At 43.1% G+C, this 21,126-nt stretch overlaps 1 protein-coding gene across 1 annotated transcript in view; it reads right to left on the bottom strand.

Moving 5' to 3' along the window:
* LOC101939103 (dynein axonemal heavy chain 5-like) overlaps positions 1–21,126 on the bottom strand; it is a 278,668-nt gene that overhangs the window by 45,891 nt on the left and 211,651 nt on the right. Inside the window, exons 64-70 of the mRNA XM_008169357.4 lie at positions 20,652–20,807; positions 20,214–20,396; positions 15,461–15,631; positions 14,261–14,639; positions 13,250–13,521; positions 8,311–8,475; positions 2,505–2,772 (exon numbers count right to left, since the gene is read on the bottom strand). Of these exons, the coding sequence (XP_008167579.2) occupies positions 2,505–2,772; positions 8,311–8,475; positions 13,250–13,521; positions 14,261–14,639; positions 15,461–15,631; positions 20,214–20,396; positions 20,652–20,807 (1,594 nt within the window). The remainder of the gene's footprint in view (positions 1–2,504; positions 2,773–8,310; positions 8,476–13,249; positions 13,522–14,260; positions 14,640–15,460; positions 15,632–20,213; positions 20,397–20,651; positions 20,808–21,126) is intronic.

Here is a 21,126-nt window from a genome sequence, read left to right as displayed (position 1 = left end):
CCACAGGGCCCTGGCCTGCAGCTCTAAAGCCCCTTTCGGAATGCAGCCCTGAGAGCACAGGCCGGAGGACTCAGGAGGAACAGGGGCAGCCATGCAGCCGGAGAGAAGCGGCGCTTTCCTCTTCAAAGCCGGCTGAAGAGAAGCAACGTTTTGAAGGGGAAAGCGACGCTTCTCTCCGGCCGCTGGCTGTGCAGCTGCCCCTGCTCCTCCTGAGTCCTCCGGCCCGTGCTTGCAGGGCCGCATTCTGAAAGGGGCTTTAGAGTTGCAGGCCAGGGCCCTGGGGGCCCCTTAGCCCAGGGCCCTACAGCCCCTAAATCCCCTGCGTTCAGGATGGCCCTGCCTGCAGGGGGGTGGGGGGGCAACTCCCAGAATTGCGGCCATGGGGGCGGTGGAGCCACCTGCACACCCCCTGCACCAAACAGGAGCTGCCCCAGGTAAGTGCTCTGGACCTCTTGCCTGAGCCTCCGCCCGCACCCCCACCCTGAGCGCCCTCCCACACCCTAACTCTCTCCCAGACCCCGCACCTCCACCCTGAGTGACCTCCCAAACCCTAACTCCCTCCCAGACCGTGCACCCCCAGCCCTGAGCCCCAGGGGTAAGCAAGGGGCACCTTCCCACCACAGTACAGTACAGTACAGTACTCTACAGTATATAATGCCTTTTGTCTGCCCCAAAAAAATTTCCTTGGAACCTAACCCCCCGCATTTACATTAAATCTTATGGGAAAATTGGATTAGTTTAACATTGTTTCACTTAAAGTTGCATTTTTCAGGAACATAACTACAACGTTAAGTGAGGAGTTACTGTATAAAGAAATTTGAGATTTGTTACAGAGTGCAATGTCACCAGTTTTGGGAAGAAAACTCAGATTCAGTGACAAACAGCCCATCAAATTCGCAAATTCTTGTGAAAATTCCTGTTTTGACATGTGAATATTTGTATATAAAAATATCTTTCCATCTTTCAGCATAAATCAGTCCCTCATTCTTAGCACAGAAAGACACATAGAAAAATGCATATTTAGGAATAATATCATTTCCTACAACAAACGTAGAGTGCTTCCTGTTAGTCAGGGTTGGGACCCAGCAGGGAGATGATGACTGATTCCTGCTGAGGTGACTCAGTCTGGCAGGTGGCTTATTAACTCCTACTTCCATGTAAGGACGAGGCAAGTGACTCTTTGGGTAGAGGAAACTTGGATCTATGGCAGGAAAACTGGTGACAGCCAAGGTTAGGGAGAAAGTTCACCCTGAGGTTTATGATTTTATTATTGTTATTATTTGAAGTACCCAATTCAGCCAAACCCCAGGAATGGGATAAATTTGGATAAGATGCTGTGGGCCAGGTTGCCCCCTCTCACATTATCTCCCTGGTGATGATCACCCCAAATTGTCTGTCCCCCCAAAAGGTAAACGCCACTGGTGTCAACATGTGCCCCTGCAGCAGCTCTGGCCACTGGTCCTCCTGTGACACCCAGATTCCAGTCAGCACAGCGGCTTCTAAGGACTAGCCCCAGCCACATCAGCTCCCACAGACTCTGGGTAGGATCTGCAGAAAAGTGAATGAAGCCTGGGGCTTTGTTAACTTGTGAGTGTAATCTTTGGGGGGCTAGAGTGGGGGATGATGTCTGTCCTACTAGCCCTTTCCTTCTGAGTCTTCCCCATGCCTGCCTGAATACAACCTCTCCCCCCAGCAGACCCTGAACCACAGTGTTGTGGAGGGATTGAAGCCCCCTTCTAGGCAGAGAGGGAAGATCCATGGCTGCAGGAACCCTCCTTGCATGTATCTATGTGGAGACAATCTGGCCCAATATGTATAGTTTCAGTTCACAGCAGGGAGGGGTTCTAACTTACCATAAAGATTTCTATAAACAGGAACATAATATTGTTCTCTAATGAAAACACCATTCTAAATCAGGAGGGTAAATTATAATGAACATAAATACCCTGGAAACTTAAATATCCCAGGACTTACTGGTGGTAAATACTTATGATCTGTGTTTCCAGCAAGATACTAATTTTATAACAAGCCTCAAGTTCCATAGCCATCCATTCATTGGAAAATATTTCATTATGAGAAACAGCATCTGCATATTACTGAAAATTCTGGCAGTTTTGGATGCCTAAAGTTAGGCACCTGAATTTATTTTTAAGCATCTATGTACATAGCCTGATTGCAAAAGGCTGAGCACCACAGCTCCTGTTGACAGTCAAGCCACTTATTTAGGCTCCAAAATCTACACTTAGGCATCAATTTTTAGCACTTAAGCTTGCAGATTTTGCCTAATATTCTTCACAATTTATTATATATTGAAACAACAAGATCACCAATAGTCTGTGTTACAAAATGAACAATGAAAATCTTCACAAAAACAGTTTAATGCTTCGTGCATAATGAAATTGATTCACACAGGGTTGCATTTAATTAACTGAGGAATAGGGAGAACATAGAGCAGCATACAGCAATCAGTAAAAACAGCAACTGTCAGAATGATTTTTTTTTACCTTGAGGTGGTTCATTAGTAAATTTGATAGATGACTGCAAAAGATTAATAGGAAATTTTGGATGGACCTCTGTAGTAATCCATGTCCTGAAACCCTCGTTCATAGATTCCGTTGTTATGATGGTGTCCAATAATTCATCAAGGAAATCCAAGCCCAGGTGGCAGTTCTGCAGAAGGAGCCATCCTCCATCTTGCATACACTGATTTAATAAGCGCCTTGCATGGATCTCCTGGCCCTGACCCATTGAAATGGCACGACAAGAAGTATTCTGTAAGAAAAAGGTAAATATCTTGTAATCTCTTAGAAATGATTATTAGTGTTGCTTATTATTTTTACAGACCACAGGGGCTTATGGAACTTAACAGCCAAAGAAATGAAATGTAAGGGGGCGATCTAGGCTGCTGCACTAAAGCTGACACCTCTGAAGATCTGGGTTCTGAACAGGCCCCTGTGCTGTTCTCCCGTCCCCACAAGCTAAGAGGACACTACTTCTATGAACATGATTGCAGCAGGATCCATGAAACACCCACCTTTGCTGCACTTCCCTTCCCCACAACTCTGTGGAAACCTTTCTGTGGTGCAACATGGATAGGGAAGGAGGATTGGATGTAACTAGCAGTTTTCCGCTGGATGCCCCCCCACTCCTCCAGTTAAAGTACCACACAGTACTGTGGGCAGGGTGTGTAGTAGCTTACTGTTTTCCCCTTGTGACACTCTGTACTTCAATATAGCACTCTGGAACCCCCATATATAATGATATAATTATATGGTTTGTACAAAGTATGCCTTGTGAGCTCTCATTTAAAAAGTCTTGATGTGTTGAACATTAATATCCTGTTGAATTGTAGGTACTAACGTTGTATGTGAAGTTGTTGAAATATGTGCTAGGTGGGAAACGCCCACAGCCAGCCTTTCAGTGGCAACAAAGGAGAAACTAATACTGACAAGACAGATTTACATCAGGACCAGCCAGATGTGTTGATGGCCCATCAAAAAGAATCCCACTCTCTCATAGAGGGCATGTACACAATGGGGCTACTTCCCCTCCACATCATAGCAAAGATCTTTCTAGCACCTGGAGAGAAAGTATAAATGAGGGTCAAGGAAATCACCTCTTAGCCTCGCTCCTCCCCTATCTCAACACCTGGAAGATCGTTTGGAAGACAAAGACTTTGAACTGGGGAGATTGGTCCCAGGCTGAGAAGGAAATTCAGCCTATGCATTAAGAACAATAAAGTGCCTGGAATATCCAGTGAGCTAAGAAAAGCTGTTTGAATCAAATATTGCTCAGTCTGTTAAAGTTAGAATTTAGACTGCGATTCTATTTTTATTTCTTATGTAACCAACTTTGACCTCTGTGCCTAACACTTACAATCACTTAAAATCTATCTTTCTGTAGTTAATAAACTTATTTTAATGTTTTGTTCTTACCAGTGAGTTTGTCTAAAGTGATTGGGGAATCTGCTCAGATTACAAAGGCTGGTGCATGCCACTTTCCTGTGGTGAACTAATTAATGAGCTTGCACTGTTCAAGAGAAGGTCTTGAGCAGTGTAAGACAGGACATCACTGGGGTGCAAGATATGGGGGCTGGGATCTCCCTGCGTACAATTCATGAGAGGCTTAGAGAGCATTCATGCAATTCAGCTGGACATGTGCCTCTACATGTTGATGGCTGCTTGATCACAGTGCCTGGAGGGGTTTGCTGTTTGTCACTAGCATAGCATTGTGAGAGACAGCCCAGGCTGTAGAGTTTAAGAAGACTCATCAGTCTTGCAGTCTAGGTTGTACCCTAAAGGTATGTCACACCCCTTTATGCTGTGGAAAATCTTCAGGAGGTCTGATGGATTTGGAGCAGCTCTGTAGTGATTTATGAATACTGTATGTTGACCTGGTTATTGGGATGTTTACTGTATGACCATATTGATTTAGTTTAATCAGGAGCTATCTGGGGAAAAAATGTAGGAAAGGAAAGTGTGGCTCAAGATAAGAAGCGAAACTCTGTGCATGGATTTATGGGGGGGCCAAACCCCCTGCCACAAATGTGGGAGCAACCCTGCTACCCTGAGGCAATTAGAAAGAACCTCTGCAAGTGCAATCTTGTGGAGTTTTACTCCTGGGGGAATTCTGCGCCACTGAGCATGTGCAGAATTCATGTTCCCCGCAGATTTCTCTGCTTCCCCACAGAAAAATGACTTCTGACAGGGAAACAAAGGGAAGTTGCAAGAGCAGTCACGCACCACTCCCTAGCTGTGCAGGTACATCATTTCAGGAACCCGGAGCAGCCAGTGGAGAGGTAGATCACTGCAGGGTTGGGGACTCCCCAGTCTGTGGCTCCTACCCTGAGCTGAGCTCAGCTGCTAGTCCCAGCTGGGCTGGAGGCAGAAGCAGATGGGACTTTCTCTTCTCCTGAAAGGAGTGGCTGGGGCTTGGTCAGACCCACCCCAAGAAACCTCCCCCAGCTGCAGGAAGCTCAACATCCTCCCATGCTTCCTGCCCCCATTGCTCCTTAGCTGTGGGGGAGCACTCACTATAGGGGAGCTGCTCCCTCATCCGCCCAAACCCCGTGCAGCTGGACCTCGCATACCCCCCCCCAAGCCTCACCCCATACACCCAGAACCCCCCTAGCCCTCCATACCCGAACCCCACCCCCTGCATCTGGAGCCCCCAGACCCTCTCTCTCCAGACCCTCACCCCTGCACCCCGACCACCCCCCACTGATCTCCTTGCACTCAAACCCCCGCCCTGAGACCCACCTCGCTGCACCCCCCTGAACCCCCCACACCCAGATCCCCATGCCACTGACCCCCAATTAGCTTCACCCAGACCCCCACCCCACCAAGCCCCACTCCCCCCTGCAGAGACTCCCACATCCAGACCCCTCTGCTGAGCCCCACCAGCCTCTGTGCATCCCGATCCCCCCACAACTAGACCCCCCACTAAGTTGCCTGAATCCAGATTGTCCCACACAGAATCCTCTCACCCCACACCTGGATCCCCCACACTGAGCCCCTCCACACTTGTATCCTGCCTGGTTCAGCCTGCCTGCTCCACACCTGTTGCACCTGGCACAGAGAGGCAGGGCCCCAGGGTGTTTCTGGGGCAGGCCCAGGCCTTGTGCTGTATCAGGGTCGGGTGCAGCCTCACCACTGAGTCTGTGTCCCCAGGGTTGGAGGTGGGGAAGCTGCAGGATGATCTCTCACCTTTGTGTAGCCAGGAGGCCTAGACTGATTAATCTCTAGTCTTCCTCTATCTAAGTGGCTACAGAAGAGACTGGTCGGCACTACAGACCTATGTCGGTATAACGACATGTGAAAAATCCACACCCCTAAGCGACATAGTTATAACAATCTTAACCCCCTGTGTAGACAGTGCTATGTCAACAGGAGAGCTCCTCAGATGCAGTATTTTAAGTGCAGACCTGCCATTACTGGCAGCAAGGCAGGGTGGAATGAGGCTGTCATTGGCAAAACAGTAGGCCATGGAATCACAAGTATCCCAAAGGCAGCCGAGAGAACCTATCCTTATATTGAAAAAAATCAACACCTGCAAGACCCACCCCCCTTGTGGCAATCAAGGTCCAGACAGGGGAGAACAGGGGGATTGAACCCCAAAGAATAAGCAGTTGAATCAACTGATTGTATACAATGTGTGCTATAAAAATATGTTGAGCAAGGTCTTTTATGAAAGCTTGTAATGTTCTAAACTTAGTGGTCATTATGAGATATGTAGACTGGCTGTGGTTCTGAATTTACGCATTTGTGTATATGGACAACTGTGCTCACAATCTGTGGTGCAGTTCCACCTCACTCCTCAGGGTGGAGGACAGGCAGGCAGGGAGGGGCTGCCTCCATAACCAGTTGAGACTAGCTCCGCACACCTAGCACTGTACCACCCAGGAAAAGACAAATGATGGGCCATTCGAGTTACTGGAAAGACACAGACATCCAAGCTAGAATTTCCCCAACTGAGAGTCACCAGGCCCAAAGAAAAAAATATTGTGAACCCTTTTAAAATGGAAGGGGTTTCAAATGAAAGGCATCCAGAAACTGAAGGACAGTGATTTGGTAGTTGCTGTCCATGAAACACTGGATCCTCCCTATGCCTAAGGGGTATGCTGGGAAACTGTTCAAAAGCAATAGGTAGAAGAGGGAATGGATTAGAAAAGGGATTTTATCTAATATGGAAATGTAATGCCTGAGGATGCACATTTATGTTTATTTTCTGTGTAACTTGTATAAGTTTGCTCTCCCTTACTATTTCATCTTTGAATCCGTGGCTTTTCTATTACATAAACCATTTGTTTATTTCTACTCCAAGCAGGTCTCTGGTGTGCAAACTGAGTGGAGCTTATGTCTGGGAGACTGGTTTCACACCTCCAAGGGTTGTGAACCAGAGGGAGAAAGTCTGAGTGTCTTGTAGTTAATAGCATGGGGAGGACAGATATGGGGAGACTCAGGACTGGAAGGCCTGTTAGTGTCATCCTGCAGGGAGTAACTAGGCTGGTGGAGGCCAGGTTGAGACCTTGTGCTTGTGGGCAGGATACTGGTGTCAGGGGTCTGGACCAAAACTGCACAGGATAAAGAAACTGAGCAGGAGGCAGCAGAACCCCTTTCTGGTCTGGGTGATCCCCAAAATGTCATATCCCATCAGATCACAGTAAGGATCTTTATGAGTTCAAGGAAGAGGGTCTTCTTCTGATCCCTGGGACAAGAGTGGTAGCTTGAAGAGCGATAATAAAAGGTCTGGGTTTTATTTTGCTTTTAATTTTGAGATTGTCTCTTTCAAGTTACCCCTTCAAATGCACTGCTTCCAACAAAGATACAGATCCTACTCCCTGTCTCAGGGGTGTGTTCACAACCTCTATTTAAAAATAAAAAATTGGAACTAAAAAGATGGATGCCATATTCCCTGCTCACTCCATCTGCCTCTCTTCTCCACCCAGCAATTGTGAGTTGGCTTCCTAGACTGTAAATTCTTTGGGATGGGGATCATGCTCAGAGTAATCCAGCTTGTGTTCCTAAAGCTAGACCCTTAAATCTATATCATATTTAGGCACCTAAGTAACAGTGGCCTGAATTTCAAAGGTGCTAAGCACGCACAGGTTTGAATGAAGCTAATGGGATTTATGGGTGTTCAGCACTTTGAATATCAGGCCACTCTTACTCAATGTTTATAACATTATGCATCTTTATTTGAAAATTTTGGCCAGAGTCTCATATACATCCTCATAGACAGGCAGCATATGGGGATCTGTTATTCAGGTGAAAATTTCTTCTTGGTGAATTCATGTTTATATCTACATTTTGAACCATAAATACAAGGGACCACAACCCTTTCCAATGATGCTGTGCTGTTGGTAAGCAATTTTGCACGTATCTACCACGCAAATGTATTGAATGTTATGGTCTTGTTTCCTTTTGTCTTTCATCATTCACTGCAGTCACTGACACAAAAGAATTGGTAACTGTGGCGTGTGCGTGTGTGTATGTACACTTCCAGTTAAGGAAGGTGGGTCTGGTTCCCCAAAACACCCTCCACATCAGGGCATTGGCCAGGCTTCTGAGGAACATTTTCACAAATCTGTTCACCTGCTGGATTAATTAAACATTGTTCTATTTCCAACTGTAACTGCCATCAGTTCATACAATAAACAAAAGATAACAAGATACATCACCAGCATTGCTTTTTTCATGACATTTCATGACAACTCACTGCAAATCAAAATTCAATTTCTAATTCAACAAAATATTCATCAATAATTTTTACCACCATTCACGCAGCTCTACTAAACACGATTTAAGATACCTTTGATTTTGCAAGACGCTCTATATTTTCAGTGGGATCAGATCCCATAGATAAAAAGCAAGTCAAGGGTGTTCGACAGTCACTTTCAGTCCACATTGCTTCCATATCAAGAATAAATCCTTCTGCATATTTCACACTAAGAGATTCTGCAATGTAGTGCCGTGCCTGCAACAAACATTTCCAAATACACATTAAATAACCTTACTTGCATACCCTTATCCACAGCAATGTGTGTCACACAAACCCAATGTCTACTACCATGGAAACTGAGGAACCAGTCACAGATAGCCCTGGTGGACCGGATGGAGGAGCTAGATCAGAGTTCAATTTGACATAAAATATTATAGCTTTAAATGGAAAATTTCTTACCTGATGCTGTCCTTTCTGGGACTGACCTATTCCCAGTCCAAGACATGTGGGCAGCACTTCTCCTGCAAACACTGGAGGCAGCTCTGATTTTATCCATAAGGTGCTGGGCCTTGCCCATGCCCCTTCTGCCCTCATTTTACATGAGTACTTCCAAAGCGAACTTGAATGAGTAAATTCTGATTGGGATATAAAAAATAACCTTTTGGACAGTAATGCCTCTTCAAGTGCAGTAACTATATATATGAATCCTGAAGAGTCCCATTACAGAAGCACCTGGAAGGACTTATCTTTGGTGTGACTGCGCTGACAGGGAACTAAATTTTTCATTACAGATCATGACCTCTCCCCCAGTCCAAGATATGTGACTTAGTGAGCACATTAGGCAGACTCTGAACCCTTCTAGAATTGGTTTATCCAAAGCTGTACAGACTTCGGTGATGCAATTTATCCAGCTGGCAGTGGGAGATTTAGAAACTTTCAGACCCCAGAATATAGGGAGAAAAGAAGTGAATAGAGGTATTTTTTCTTAACTGTTCAGTTCCACAAAGGTATATTTTAACTGTTCCTCTCACATCTAGCATGTGCCGTGCTCTTTCTTTCAAAGGAAGAATGCGCTTCTATGATACATGGAATAAAGTGTTTGTAACGAATGTTTCTGCAGTATGCAAAAGGACCTTGTCTTCATGGAAGATGCAGTGATGGTCATCCCTTCTAAGACTGTAAATCCTAGAACTTCTTCTTGCTGACTTGATTACTGCCTGGACCTCTCATCCTCCACTCTGCCATTAGCCAGGAAATGGAGGGAAATGCTCCTGAGGGTTCCCAGATCCTCCTCATGGAACGAAGGAGATTTGGAAAGAATGCCAGACTCTTTTCCAAGTGATTCAGTTACACACTTGAGAATGCAGGAGGGAACCATGGACCTTTATTTCTGGTGGACTGGGCCAGGGGATTTACCCCCCAAAGAATCCCTGATCTATGAGGATCCACCTGCTAGGTTTCAAATGCTGAAGAGGATGGAAACACACTTGTTGACTTGTCTCTGGAGGAGTCTTGGTGGATGCAAAGGCCCCAATAAGCCATCCAGACTCAGAGTTTCTTCCCCTGGCAGAATGAGGGACCATGGGCTGGGAGCAATTGCGGTATATAGAGCTCCCCTTCTCAGGCTCCTCCTACACACATAGGCCTCTTGGCCTTTGCCTACTCCATGTGATGCGCTATGACATGCAGGGCAAATAGAGATTAAAAAAGGGGCAGGAACTTGGTGGTATTACTTGAGGAATGATCCCTGAAAAAAATGTTGTCCTCTAGATGAAGAAGGGGCGCTACTCCACAATTTACCTGTAAGAGTTGGAATAATAACACTGCTCTACAGCCAAAATACTTCTGAAATAAATGTAGTCAAACTTTACTAATTCTGGGTCACTGAGAACGAAAATGATGCTTAAAATTGTTGATTGGCTCTAGTTTCCAAGATATGCTATTGGGTCAGTATATACGACCCTTGACTTGGGAATGGCGGAGGATAAGTAAGTTATAAAGGGAAGGGATCTCAATTTAAACCAGAAATGACTAAAATACATATTTGACTGGATCTATGAATAAATCTATGACTGGGTTTGGACAGTACTTGCTTTTTAGGCAAAACAATGAATGATGCAATCTGAAGCTGGTATTGCGTCATACATTATATGAATTGCATCATGTTATTCCTAAAAGTCATGGATGATGCAATCATAACGAAGCTTACATCACTCTGCTGAACAAATTGCCCTATATCAGCTCTAGAAATCATACGATGTCGTGCTCTCTTATTTGTCAGTGTTTGATTTTGCAAAGGGACACATTTCTGTTTAGCCAAAGTGAGCAGAGATGCCTCGTACTTGTGTGAACAGTGCAGATAACTTCTGCTATGTTTGTGGTGAAGTGACTTTTGCATCACAAAAGCGCAGTATAACCACTATGCTTAAGAAAGCCTATCACCTTTATTTTGGCTGCAAAACTGGAGATCAGGACAAGAGGTGGGCCCCACACATATGCTGCAACACTTGTGCAACAAATCTTCACCAGTGGTTGAACAGGAAAAGGAAATCTAGGCCTTTTGCAGTGCCAATGATTTGGAGAGAGCCAACAGATCATACCAGCAATTGTTACTTCTGCATGGTGCCTCCAGTTGGGAAAGCTGTGTCAAAGAAGAAAATGTGGACTGTGCATTATCCAAACATTCCATCAGCTATACGCCCAGTACCCCACAGAGAAGGACTGCCGGTTCCTGATGCACCAGAATCATTCTCACGTGAGTCAGACAAGGAAGAGGAAGAGGATGAAACTTCTGGTCCTGAACCATCAATGTCACAGGACCCACATTTTCTCCCATCCTCCTCCTCTGAACCACACCTCATAACACAAGGTGAATTGAATGACCTTGTCAGGGATTTGGAACTACCCAAGAGTAAGACAGAGCTGTTGGGCTCCAGACTACAGCAGTGGAATCTCCTGGCAGGTGATGTTAGGGTTTCCATGTTCCGTGACCGTCAAAAGGATCTTGTCCCATTCTTCTTCATGGAAGGTGATCTTGTAGCCTGCAACAACATCGATGGTGTGATGGCAGCCCTCAACATCGTTCACGATCCAGATGAGTGGAGACTGTTCATTGATTCATCGAAGACGAGACTTAAAGCTGTTTTACTGCATAATGGCAATGTTTTGCCATCAATTCCAGTTGGTCATGCAGTCCATATGAAGGAAACCTATGACAACATGAAACAACTTTTGAGGTGCATAAACTATGACCGACATCAGTGGCAGCTTTGTGGCGATTTGAAGGTTGTTGCTCTCTTGCTTGGTCTGCACACTGGATACACAAAGTACTGCTGTTTTCTCTGCGAATGGGATAGTCGTGCAAGAGATTCCCACTACATCAAGAAAGATTGGCCACGCCGACAGTCATTGGAGCCTGGGAGGAAAAGTGTTCAGCATCCACCACTTGTTGAATCAAGGAAGATTTTGTTACCACCCTTACACATCAAGCTGGGTCTGATGAAGAACTTTGTCAAGGCCGTTGACAAAACACAAGCAGCTTTCAAGTACCTCTGTGGAAAATTTCCAAGGTTAAGTGAAGCTAAGATAAAGGAAGGTGTCTTTGTTAGTCCTCAGATTCGTGAACTTCTTCGAGATGATGCAATTGACCATGCACTGCGTGGCAAGGAAAAGACGGCATGGAAAGCCTTCCAGTTAGTGGCAATAAATTTTCTCGGAAACAACATGGCAGACAACTACAGGTTGTTGGTGGAAAACCTCCTCAAGGCATACAAAAGCCTTGGTTGCAACATGTCACTAAAGATACATTTTTTGCACTCTCATCTAGATTTTTTTCCACCTAACTGCGGAGCAGGGAGCGACGAGCACGGCGAGCGATTTCACCAGGACATTGCAACAATGGAGAAACGCTATCAGGGCAAATGAAGCCCATCAATGCTTGCAGACTATTGCTGGACAGTGACAAGAGATGCTCCATTTAATGAATACAAGAGACAAGCCAAGAAGCGCCGAGTAGACACTGAATAGGACTAAACTATGTACATAATAGTTTTTTGCCTTTTGTTTCATAATCAATTTTATTTATATAGCTCCTTTGCTGATTTTTAAAGTGTTACATAAACAGGACAGGTGAAATATTATCATGTAAAGCAACCATAAACACATGAAAAGACCTAGGTTTACAATTTATGATTAAAACTCTACTATCTACACAATATACATAGACATAAAATGTAAAAACTTAAATATCTTAGAAACAGTAGCCAATCAGTTGTTTTAATTGTCATATTTGAATTCAGCACATCAAAATACATAATAAATAGCACATTTTATCTCTGAATAAGACGACTTCTCAAAAATTGTAGACCAGTGTAATAGATGAGATAGGAGAGGTGAGATGCTGCTCTTTAGTCTGGCTACAGGCATAGAATTTGGAGTGAGAGTGGAAGGGACGTGATTAGAGCTGTACAAATAACAGATGTATCAGTTTGTTTGCAATTAAAAAACAAGAGAATTGTTTCATGTCGCCCTGTTCCATATTTGCTATGTGTCTTTCAGAGATTCAAACTGAACTGTTGTCTTTCCACTGCTTAAGTGAAGAAATTAGACTGTTTTCAGAGTAGCAGCCGTGTTAGTCTGTATCCGCAAAAAGAACAGGAGTACTTGTGGCACCTTAGTTAGTCTCTAAGTACTCCTGTTCTTTTTAAATTAGACTGTGTCTTCTTATGTGAAGAAACACAAAAGCTGTACAAATTTCAGTACCATACTGTATAGCTGTGCCACTGTGGAAGACCGGTAACCCTTCCTAGCACATAAAGCAATATAATAGCTCTAACAAATTTATTAACATATTGCATATTCCTTTTTAATTTGTTATAACCAGCTATGTTAAAAGTATCCATAAAATATTTCCAAACATTTAAAACGGGCAATTGGATTTCTGCCATATATTTTGTGGCAAAACCAAAGAAACTTGTACCAAGAATGCTAGCTTATGGCTTATACCGTACATTAAATTTCTCCTCCTCACCTGAGCAATGGTATGATCAGGGCACCAGCTGCGGATAAGGAGCAGTTTACGGAATGTATCCAATAAACTGTCATATCCATCAGGAAGAGGAGCCTCTTCAGGTGCTTCTTTATCAAACCAGGCTTTCCAGGCCTTTTCATTCCTTGTAACTTGCCCCAGAAGCTGGTTAAAAGGGTACAGATTAGATAACTGTACAAGATTGAGCCATGTCATGTCAAGGATCCACTTCTTTGGCTTTGATTGTACAGAGTTCAGATCCAAACTTGCACCTCCTGCAAGATGAAAAGCATTGTGAAGAAAGCATACATCATTTAAGCCCAAAATTATGAGTCAAAGTACTTAACTCTTAGTGGTAACAATCTTATGGAATTTGCAAACAGAAATCTGGATGCCCAAAACTGCATTGCAAAACTTCATTAATTCAGAAGGATTGTGTATAACCCAAAGTCCACAAAATGAAAGGGAGAAAAGGTGGTCTTGTATTAACATGCAGGAGGAGGAGTCAAGACATCTGGGCTCTTAGGGCATGACCCTGAAGTGCATAATGCGTCCTGAAGGATGGAAGTTAAAGGCTCTCAGCAGTCCACAGGGCTAGTACCTTAATTTCTCCATGATTCATTTTCCTCATCTGTAAAGTAGGAATAATTGCCTACCAAACAGGGTGCTGCATGAAAGCCCCCAGAGCAGAAGGAGAAAGCATCAGAGGACAATCTCATCCTCCTTCACCTAGGCCAGAAAACCTGGCTTAGAATGAGGAAGCACATGCTGCATCCTTGTCAAGGGCAACACAATGCTCATGCTCTTCTTGCACACCAGAAGGCACAGTACCTGTTTACACCACCACCCCACCAAGGCCGGTAGCTTAATGCCACCACCATTGAATCCTTAACTAACGGACACTGAGATCCATGGACACTGGAAGGCACAAAATACTGGTAATATAAATATTGCAAAGTGCTGGTTTGACAACTCATGGATATATTTAAATAGGAACATATTACAAGAAACTACCTTTGATGAGTGTCTGAAACTCATTGTGAGAAATTTTCTTGGCCTGCAAATCAATCTTCAGTGCCATGAGCAATGTGAAGAGGAACTTGTGATTTTCATACAGCCCTCGCACAGTGTACTTGTATACTTCATAGGTGAGATGCTCAATTATGTTGGCTACTCGTTTGGCTGTGATCTGAGATTTCACTGATCTTTCCACCGATAGATCAAAAATGCCAAGGAATTGCCGTAAGGATGTCTGGTACATTACATTTACCAAGCTCATTTCCACAATTAGGAAATAAAGGATGCTGCCACGGCAAGCAACTGGACGATATTCTTCACGTGCAGTGTTGATTTTCACTTCTGTCTCTGCTGCAACATTTAATTTTTCACTCACCTTAAAATAAATTGAAAGACCATGTAGATTATGTTGTGTCTCTTGTGATTTATACAGCAAGTATAGAAAGAAAGGTATTGATTGAGAAGATAACAGTATTTTTATTTAAATTTTACTTTTCATTGTAAGAGCTTCAAGGCAGGCACTGGGTCTTCATATGTATTTACACAACCACAACCACAGTGTGCTTTGATATTGCTTGGACCCACTAGGCATTATTTTATAAAAATGTGCCCTGCCAGAGTTGTATTTTCTATAGAGGATGCAAGACAGGCTTGCAGAGGGCTCCCTGTGCTGCTCTGAGGCTGCTGACACCTGATCCCTGCAGCTGTGAGTGGGAGGCTGTGATCCTAGCTGGGCAGAGCAGAGACCCCCCAGGCAGTATTGCCAGGAAAAAGAGGATGAGGAGGAGCCTCCAGCCACAGGGGAGGCCACCCCAACTGCTGAAGGATACTGCTGTGGGCTCGTGCTTCTCTTCCTCCCCATTGCAGTCCTGGCTGGGGATCTCTGCTCTGCCCCACTCCGCCCCCAGCCAACACACCTTATGCTTCCAGGAATCATGTGTCAGCAGCCCTGGGAGCTGTGCAGGGAGCCCTCTGCAATTGATGTTTTTCCCCCTGATTTCAGTGGGTCTGCTGAAACTGGTGTTTACTGATCTTTAGGCATTAAAATTGAATCCTGCCAGGCCTAAGTATATTATTTATTTGTTATGCAGTCAGACATTATGTAGTACTATAAATTGTGGAACAACAGCAAAGAGGCAAATCTGGTCAGACAATATTTAAATAACAAAATATATTCCTAATTTATTCAAAAGTCACCTCTTCTGCAGTTGTCTTAGTGATTCTTAGGACTTCTATCAGAGACTCATCTTCAACCAGAGACCCTTCTGTGCTGGTTAGACGGAAGAGAAGACTGTCTTCAAGATCCTGCATTTTCCTCTTGTTAGATGTCACTTCTTCCATCAGCTTGACTCTTTCTGCCTCCAGTTCCTATAGAAGAAAATATTAGAATCTTTAAAGTTTATTCAAAGGAAAGATGACTTATACCCATGCAGAAAATGCACGATTTCATACATGACAGAAAGAATGGGAATTTTTCTACTGTTTCTCTAAGACACAAAAATGTATGTAAAATGGGATGTATGCACAGACTGTATTAATTTGAGTAATGGAGCATATGGATTAATGAAATTGTAGGCTGAGTATCAGGAAAACTTCCTGACAGTAAGGTCTATGAAGCTGTGTTAAAAGACACATTGTTTTGAATAGTTAAAATTAGACTGGACAAAGGACTAGAAAATGTAGTGCACAGACTAATCTTGCATAGGCGGGGGAACTAGATAGATGACCTTTTCCATTTCTAATTTCTATTATTCTTTGGTTTAGCAAAGTACAAATTTTCTCTCAACTTATAAAGCAAGAGATGCTCTAGTGGCGAACATTTGTACAATGTGACATTTCTATAATATTTCTACAAGGAAAACGGACAATGGAGCAGATCTTCAGCCCACTCAATCTGATTTGTGCTGCTCCAGTGGCCTAATACAGACCCAGAGACGCCATAAATGGCCAGCTCTGGAGTCCCTTTGCATAGACGGAGTGTTGGGGTATGGCCATGAAGGGCCTCTGGGCCCAGCTGCTGGAAGACCCTCTTGACCCATCCTCTGCAGGGAGGGTACTTTGCCTCTCCTGAACGTTCCGTTTATTTAGCCAGCTGACTAAACCTCTTATTGTAAAATTGGTATTTTTTTTTAAATTATTGGTTTATCTATATCCATAACTCCTGACAATCTATTGTCATTTATTTCAATATGTCGTGTTACTGAGACAATGGAGCTGCTGTTCGGAATGTCAAGGGGTAAGGGATTCTCCCCAAACATTGGAAATCTTTCACTTTGGAAAACTGTCTTCTGTTGCTTTTCATTCATATTGTATAGCCATGATACCTTAAAAAGTTACAAATAACTGAATCATAAGTAAAGGGAGTGGCTCAAACATGATTTTCATCTTGGCTTTAAATTCTCCCCATTTTCCCCTCAACTTTTCATACCAATACAGCACAGGACAGGGGTTAGCTCTAAAATGTGAATTATAGAGTAGGGCCCTTGACAGGGCTTGTAACTCTTTGCTCCCTTCTTCCTGCACAAATGGCTCAAACACCTCCGGTTTGTAACCACCACTGCTGCATATTTTATTTGTGTTATATCAAGCATCACCCCCTTATGATCCCATGCAGCAATTCTATTTACAGTATCATATGATCATCCTCCCCTTTTGCCAGAGAGAAAAGAGGGAAGGGATCACCCCCTGCACAGGTCTCTCTTTACCTGGGCTGGGCCAGGCCAGGCCTCCCCATCCAGCACTTCCTTCCTGTGCTCTTTTTAAACTACTTGCCTGTTATTGGACTGATTAGCTCATTAACTTCCTAACCCCAGTCTTGCCTAGTAACCAGGCACCCCCTGACCAATTAGGCCTTCTCCAGGGGAACCTAATTGCTGCCAATAGTGCCCAGAGTACTGGCTCAAGCTCCATCTCTCAGCACTCTGTCACAGGCCCTAATTCAGCAGAGTATTTGAGCATGTGTTTATCTTTAAACATACCTTTAAATTCAATTTCATACATTATTCATTCCATATTTAATACTTTAATGTATATCTTTAAAAAATGGTTAAACAATTTTTCCCCATTTGCCCCTAAATGCTAGGTTTCTGCCTGCAGAGAATTTTTATGGCTGCATTTATAATATCAGAAAATAGCAGTTTAGAATAGAAGTAGTGGCAGCACCTTCACTATTATGGTGCAACAAAGTGCTTCTATAATTATCATCACCCAAGTGGTTTCAGCAACACTTTTTTAAGATGAGAAGAATATACCCTCCACTGGTTATTCGTTTTATTGATTCCTGTAGTAGCCCTTAAGAATGTCAGGGCTCTTTCTTTCATTTTTAATCTGTTGCTGAAGGTCAGTAGTTGTGTACTTGCCTTCCTGTTTATAACAGGAGGCCTGCTTTTCAGTTTTGCTGATACAGCCCTGTCTTTTCTTTGAACTAATTTATCATTATCAGAGCTCCCTTGGTTTTGAGTTTCTGTGGCAAAACATTAATCTCTTCTTGAGAGAGGAGGGACAGATACCTTAACTATTTTATCTCTGCTAAAAGGGGAGACGTTTAATAAATGTTTATCATTTCACAACTGCATTCTAAAGCAGTAGGTAGTGCTAATACTAAACAGATATTCTGCAGCCCCAGTTAGCAAGGCATTGACCACTAAACTTTCCAGCAAGCAGTCAATTAAACCATGAAGGGGTAAGGCAGAGATGAATAGAAAAGGTCTAAGAAGGAAAGAAATGAAGTTGCAAAACTTCACAGGGTTGATGTGAGGGAGTAAGGCGCTTCAAAACACTAGCGATAGGATTTTCAAAAGCACTCAGCCTAACTCTGTTCCCAATTAAATCAACAGGAGTTTCAATGGGCACAGAGTCAGACCACAGATAAGCACTTTTGAAAATCCCATGCTAGATTTCCTCAAACACTAGAGACAGGCCTGGGTTCACAAAATTAATTTAAGTTCAGGAACCCTTTTTCATGTAACAAACTCAATTTTTAAACATTCTGATTTATTAAAATCTTTTTCTAGTTGAACAGGAAGCCTGTGCTACATATCAGAGAACAAGGAACTGTCTCAAAACCAGGCTGGTTCAAGTGGATGATTTATGTATGGTATATATGGTACTCTACATCATTATTTTTATTAGCATTTTCTCTCTCCTTTTCAGCTCCTCCCCGCCCCCACCCCCATTCTCTCCTATGTGAAAGTAAGCCCAATAAAACTATCATTCAATATTTTGTACTCACAGTCTTTGAGTTGTTTCGGAGTTATGCAAAACAAGTGTGACACACAGGCCCATTGATTGTTCACTACTCTGTCAGCAACTCTTGTCAGCTCACTACACCTAACACACTGTTGTCATGATATATAACCAAAAGTTGGCATGTAATATAGCATTAGAAAAAATAGCTTACTGATCATTAATATTCTTGCATGATGTATGTACAAGGCATGTACTAAGTGTTATAGACCTGTGCTAGTATTATGTTCTTAAAATGTGTTTGTCTAGGGCAGACTGGGTTTATGCATTGCTTGCCAAAGGAATGAGTATTTCTTTGTCTGGCCAGCCTGGTTGAAAGGCAGACACAATGAAGGCATAATTACATAAAAGGTAAACAAAGCCATCAACCTAGCAAGTCAAGATAGCCTCTTGTGAGGGTCTGAACATCAAATGATAAGTAATTGAATAAACTGATTGTATACATTATTACTGTTTTATACAAGTGCATCAAGTTAGGTCCATTAGGAAAGCCATTGACACACTGGTGATTAGTATCATTGTAAAACATATGTATTAACGCTATATGAGAAATTATGAATACTTACTGATACTATGCTTTAAAGTCTGTGACAAGGAAGGGAGAAACAGGTTTTCTCCCAGATAGGAGGGAAAGCAGCTTTCTACCCGTTTCCAATGAAAGTAAGCCAGGTGTGACCAAAAACAATGGAAGCCCAATTTACATACAAATCAGCAGGGGAATGGGAAGTCCACAGGAAGGAAAGAATAGCATGAGGTCATCCAGAGTCCAGAGATAATACAGTGAGTTTGGGAAGATATAAGGGGAGAGAAGCTTCTTGGCATCCATCACTGGACAGACACAAAGGGCCAGAGCTTTTGCAAGCTGAGAAAGATGGGGCTTTCATCCAAGGGGTTGAAGTTTCTGGGATCTGAATATAAGTGAAAAATCCGCTTAGGCAAAGATCTTTCACCTAGGAAGACAAGGGAAACTAGCACAGTGTATGCGTCTGTGGAAGGTCTTGACTAAGAGAAAGTCAGCCATGTCTGGGAAGAAAAAGATTGTTAAGAAAACTACCTTGAGCAAAGACTGTAGCTTGTAAAGTTAGGTTTTAAACATTAGAAAGAGTATTTTTATTTTTGTTGGTTTGTAGCCCATTGTACCTACAATCCCTTCTACTTGGTATCACTTAACCTATGTCCTTCTGTTAATAAACTTGTTTTACTTTTATTCTAAATCAACCCCGTGTTGTATTTGAATTGAAGTGATTGTTAACCTGTACTTTTGTCCCTTTAAAGGAGCAATGAAACTTATTGTTTCTCTGAGTGTTCCAGGAGGGAGCTGGACACTTCAGGGCAGATGGTGTAGAGAAAATTTGGGACTGGGAGTGTGTTGGGGGTCATGCTGCAAGCAGTAACCAAGGTTGGTGGAGACCACTGCGGAGCTGTTGTATTGTAGGCAGGCTGCTAGGATCAGAACACTGAACCAGGGCTGCACACCACACAGACACTCAGGGAACCACGTGGTTGTCTGCTGGCTGTTGGTGTCCAGGCTGTGAGTCACAGTAGCAGAGCATCTAAGGCACCCAGAGTTACAGGGCAGGCAGTGACACAACTTCTCACTGTTCTGGGTTGCACCCTGAATTGTGACAAGTCGACTCAAATTGCAAAAGTAAACCCTCTCTTTTATACAAGTTCAAATGTTGCTAACCCAAAGATCAGCATTTACCTGTTTTTCAGTGAGAATGACACGGCCAAGGAGCTGATCTTCCAAGCCTTTCATGGTAACAGTAAAATCAATCACAGCCGTTTTTGCACTGATTTCTGGAGTGTAGGCAGGATTAGCCAATTTAGTTGTTATATAAAGGGTAAATCCCTTCATTACATCTACCTCCTTGTCACCTACTTTTACCTGAAAATAAAATATAAATATATTTTTTCATTTTTTAACACTTGACTTTCCAACATACAGTTGTTTCTTCCAATGAAAGATGATCCCCCTTAAAAAAAATCAGAACAATTCAGATAAATTATTTATTTAAATACGTGTTGGCTGTCTGCCTGTCTAAACATTTCAAAGGTGCAATCACTATGGTGTCTAGTCACCAGCTGATATCAGGTATCTAGGCCACTGTCCTTTCATTTTCATGTTCAAAATTCATCTTACTTTATGAGTTGAGCCAGATTTTATGAAATTTTTTTCCAAAATGTTATCCAGAGCAGGATCGAGTTCTTCTCCAACATCTTCTATTAACAAAGGTCTTCCTAGGGAAAGGCAGTCTTCTAGGTGACTCCTGAAGTATTTGTGGTTCAGCGATGTAACCTATGGAGATTTGCTTATAATAAAATATAGTTTTGCTCTATACAGTGATCAACATAAAACCAATCATAATTTTTTAAACATTCAATTCACAGTGAGAGACCCACACATATCACCACAATTTTTGGGCCTACTCCTGCTCCCATTTAAATTAAAGGAAGTTTTGCCATTGACTTGAATGGGAGGAGGATCTGGCTCTTTGCTTTTCCTCATTGTTATCTGTTTTATTTGCTTGCTTTACCTGGCTCCCATCACTGTATCATAGAATCATAGAATCATAGATTATAGGACTGGAAGGGACCTCGAGAGGTCATCGAGTCCA

The sequence above is a fragment of the Chrysemys picta genome, chromosome 2, assembly GCF_011386835.1.
Source record: "Chrysemys picta bellii isolate R12L10 chromosome 2, ASM1138683v2, whole genome shotgun sequence".
NCBI classification, from domain to species: Eukaryota; Metazoa; Chordata; order Testudines; family Emydidae; genus Chrysemys; species Chrysemys picta.
Note: the sequence above shows the minus strand (reverse complement) of the source record. Positions and strands in the feature narration are given on the sequence as shown.